Genomic DNA, 2,877 nt, shown 5'->3' with positions numbered 1-2,877 from the left:
AACTTTTATTTTGGCGGAAATGCGCAGGAAGACCTCAATGCTTATTTTTGTTGACAACAGATTTATAAATGAGTCTCATTACGAATACGTCGTACGTATCGCACTGTCACATGACTTGTAAAAATTCATTAAAATGTGACTGAGCAACGGACGACTGTATCAGCGCAGATTCGCTTTGGACTTTGAACCCTGGTTAACAAGCAGATCTGCTGCAAGTTCGTGCAGCGCTGTCAGAATACATGCAATGCTCGCGTGTATTAGAAACCATAACGTTCTGCAGTTTATTTACTACTTGTTTAAGGCCATTTCGCGATTTCAATCATCATATAGTAACCAGCAACAATCACCCCTTCCTCTTCTCATTGAAGACATGCGATGCAGTCCTAAACAGTCTCTCGCTGTCGGTGCTTGTAATGATTTTTGCGTCTTTCTCCGACAGTTTAAATACTTCCACACTGCTGACGTGTGTGCTGCATAATAAAGAGTGCACGCCTCTCACTCTGCGCTGGTTGCTATTTGATCGCGTCATATTATTGTTTGGTACAATTTATTTGGTCTTTTCGCTTATTCAGCTTAATTTCGGTTGCCGAACATTCGGTGCATCCCTAGGAAATAATTGTGTACTGTACATATATGACGGGGGGTTTTGGCAAAATTTCATGTGTAGTAAGTCAGTCTTGTATCTAGTAACATACTACAACCTTTGGAACATGAAAATAAAACTTGGTAAATTACTGTAATTTTTAAAAATAAAATATTTGTGTACTGTACATACAGTAAGGGAGATATTGGCAAACTGTCGCCTGTAGTAAGTTAGTCTTGTAACGTACATACTAAAAATATTTGGAAAATAAAAAAGACTTTTTGATGAATTACAGTAGTTTTGTTCTAAACATATTTGTGCATTATACATACAGTATAGGAGCCATGTAAATATTCATGTGTGATGTCATGTGACTGTGGGAAAATGTGGGAGTGTCATTAATTATTTGAGAGTTAAAACACCTGTTGTGAGTGGGGGTTGTCAGGGAAAGAAGGGGGTGAGTGCGGCGAGCACGTATTTTTTTGTTGACCGTATATTCAAACTTTTGCATTGATAATCTGCCGATCCTTCAAGAAATGCATGCCTCAATGAACAAGTTGTCGGTGGACAAATAAATCTCAAGACGCAAATGTAAAGGATGATTGACGTGTCACAAGTTATTCCCTCACTCAGCTCCTGCGGCTTTAGTACATTTTTAGGCCGCTACATACAGTAAAGGAGATATTGGCAAAATCTCACCTGTAGTAAGTCTTGTTGCTAAAAACATACTACAACCTTTGTAACATGAAAAAACTTTTAGTGATTTTATTTACTTGTTTATTTTTTTCATGAAAATGTTTCTGTACTGTATGGACAATAAGGGAGAAACTGGAAGTATTGTCTAAGGTGAGATATTGACAAAATATATTTAGTCAGTTTGCCCACTAGGCATTTACTATAATCCTGTAAACATTAAATTGAATGAATTATTGGACTTCGTTTTATACTGTGAGGTAAATTTACAGACGGTCCCTAAAGCAGCCTAGTCGAATATGCAGTGAATTAAGGACGACAGAACAAGACGACAGTAAAGACGACAGAACAAGACGACAGTAAGGACAACTGTAAAGACGACAGAACAAGACGACAGTAAAGACGACAGAACAACACGACAGTAAGGATGACAGAACAGGACAACAGAATAAGATGACAGAACAAAATGACAATGAGGACGACAGCAAAATCAACAGAGAAAAAGACGACAGATTAAGACGACGTTAACAAACAACATACACGTCAACATATACTGATTTACCTGAACAAGTAGGCAATGACTGTAGACAAAGACAGATGTATAGTACAAAGCACAAAGCAGTCAACTTATTTTTGGCACAAATGGAACCTCATATTAAATGAGCAATGATATGATTGGAATGACAAAGTAGTAACCTCAATTTACATGAGTTTTATCCAGGCTACTTTTGTCACAATTCAAAGGGAATATCCACATTTAATCCATTAGTGATTCTCTATAAAGTCTTTGTCATTATCTATTGATCTGTTGAGAGTGTGGCCGTATCGACGTGTTTTGTTTTGCTTGCAGGTTTTATGGCGATATGGTGGAGAGAAGCCAGATACTCTTCGTGAAAACACCAGAATCTATAAGTGGATCCCTCAGAATGATTTATTGGGTTTGGTATTTTTTAAACTAATTAAAAAATGTTTAAACTCATTTTTATAAAAATTAAATTGTACATTTTTTACTGAAATTATTACATTTTATTTTATTGTATTTTGGCTATGCTGCTGAGCATGTATTGTGCTTTTTGTTATCTGTATGCTTCCATTGTAAGTGTGTTACTGTAACAATGGCTTTTGCTTTTGTTTGTTTACCCATGTTTGTCTCCTGATTCAGGTCACCCCAAAACCAGAGCATTCATCACTCATGGAGGCACTAACGGCATATACGAGGCCATTTATCATGGCGTTCCAATGGTTGGGATCCCCTTGTTTGGTGACCAAGCTGATAATTTGGTTCATATGAAGGCCAAAGGTGCTGCTGTTGTCATGGACAACATTAAAACCACAAGCGGCGAAAATTACATATTGTGCCTTTAAGTACAATACTCAAGTAAATTTACTTAGTTACTGTCCGCCTCTGCATACAAGCTTAATTAAATCCCTAATTAGCCTACTTTTTAAGTTGGATTTAAGTTATAATGTTGAATTAGTATTATAATTTTGTAACTGTTCTCGATTAAAGCTAAATTTTGTTGTGTTTGAGGTTAAAGGGGTCATATGATGCTGCTAAAAAGAACATTATTTTGTGTATTTGGTGTAATGAAATGTTTATG

General features: G+C 36.4%; 1 protein-coding gene across 1 annotated transcript in view; it reads left to right on the top strand.

Moving 5' to 3' along the window:
* The window catches only part of LOC107667542 (UDP-glucuronosyltransferase 2A1-like), an 8,825-nt gene that overhangs the window by 3,546 nt on the left and 2,402 nt on the right, over window positions 1–2,877 (top strand). Inside the window, exons 4-5 of the mRNA XM_016459227.1 lie at window positions 2,127–2,214; window positions 2,439–2,615. Of these exons, the coding sequence (XP_016314713.1) occupies window positions 2,127–2,214; window positions 2,439–2,615 (265 nt within the window). The remainder of the gene's footprint in view (window positions 1–2,126; window positions 2,215–2,438; window positions 2,616–2,877) is intronic.

The sequence above is a fragment of the Sinocyclocheilus anshuiensis genome, unplaced genomic scaffold (assembly GCF_001515605.1).
Source record: "Sinocyclocheilus anshuiensis isolate Anshui unplaced genomic scaffold, SAMN03320099.WGS_v1.1 scaffold373, whole genome shotgun sequence".
NCBI classification, from domain to species: domain Eukaryota; kingdom Metazoa; phylum Chordata; class Actinopteri; order Cypriniformes; family Cyprinidae; genus Sinocyclocheilus; species Sinocyclocheilus anshuiensis.
This window is presented reverse-complemented; position numbering and strand designations above follow the sequence as displayed.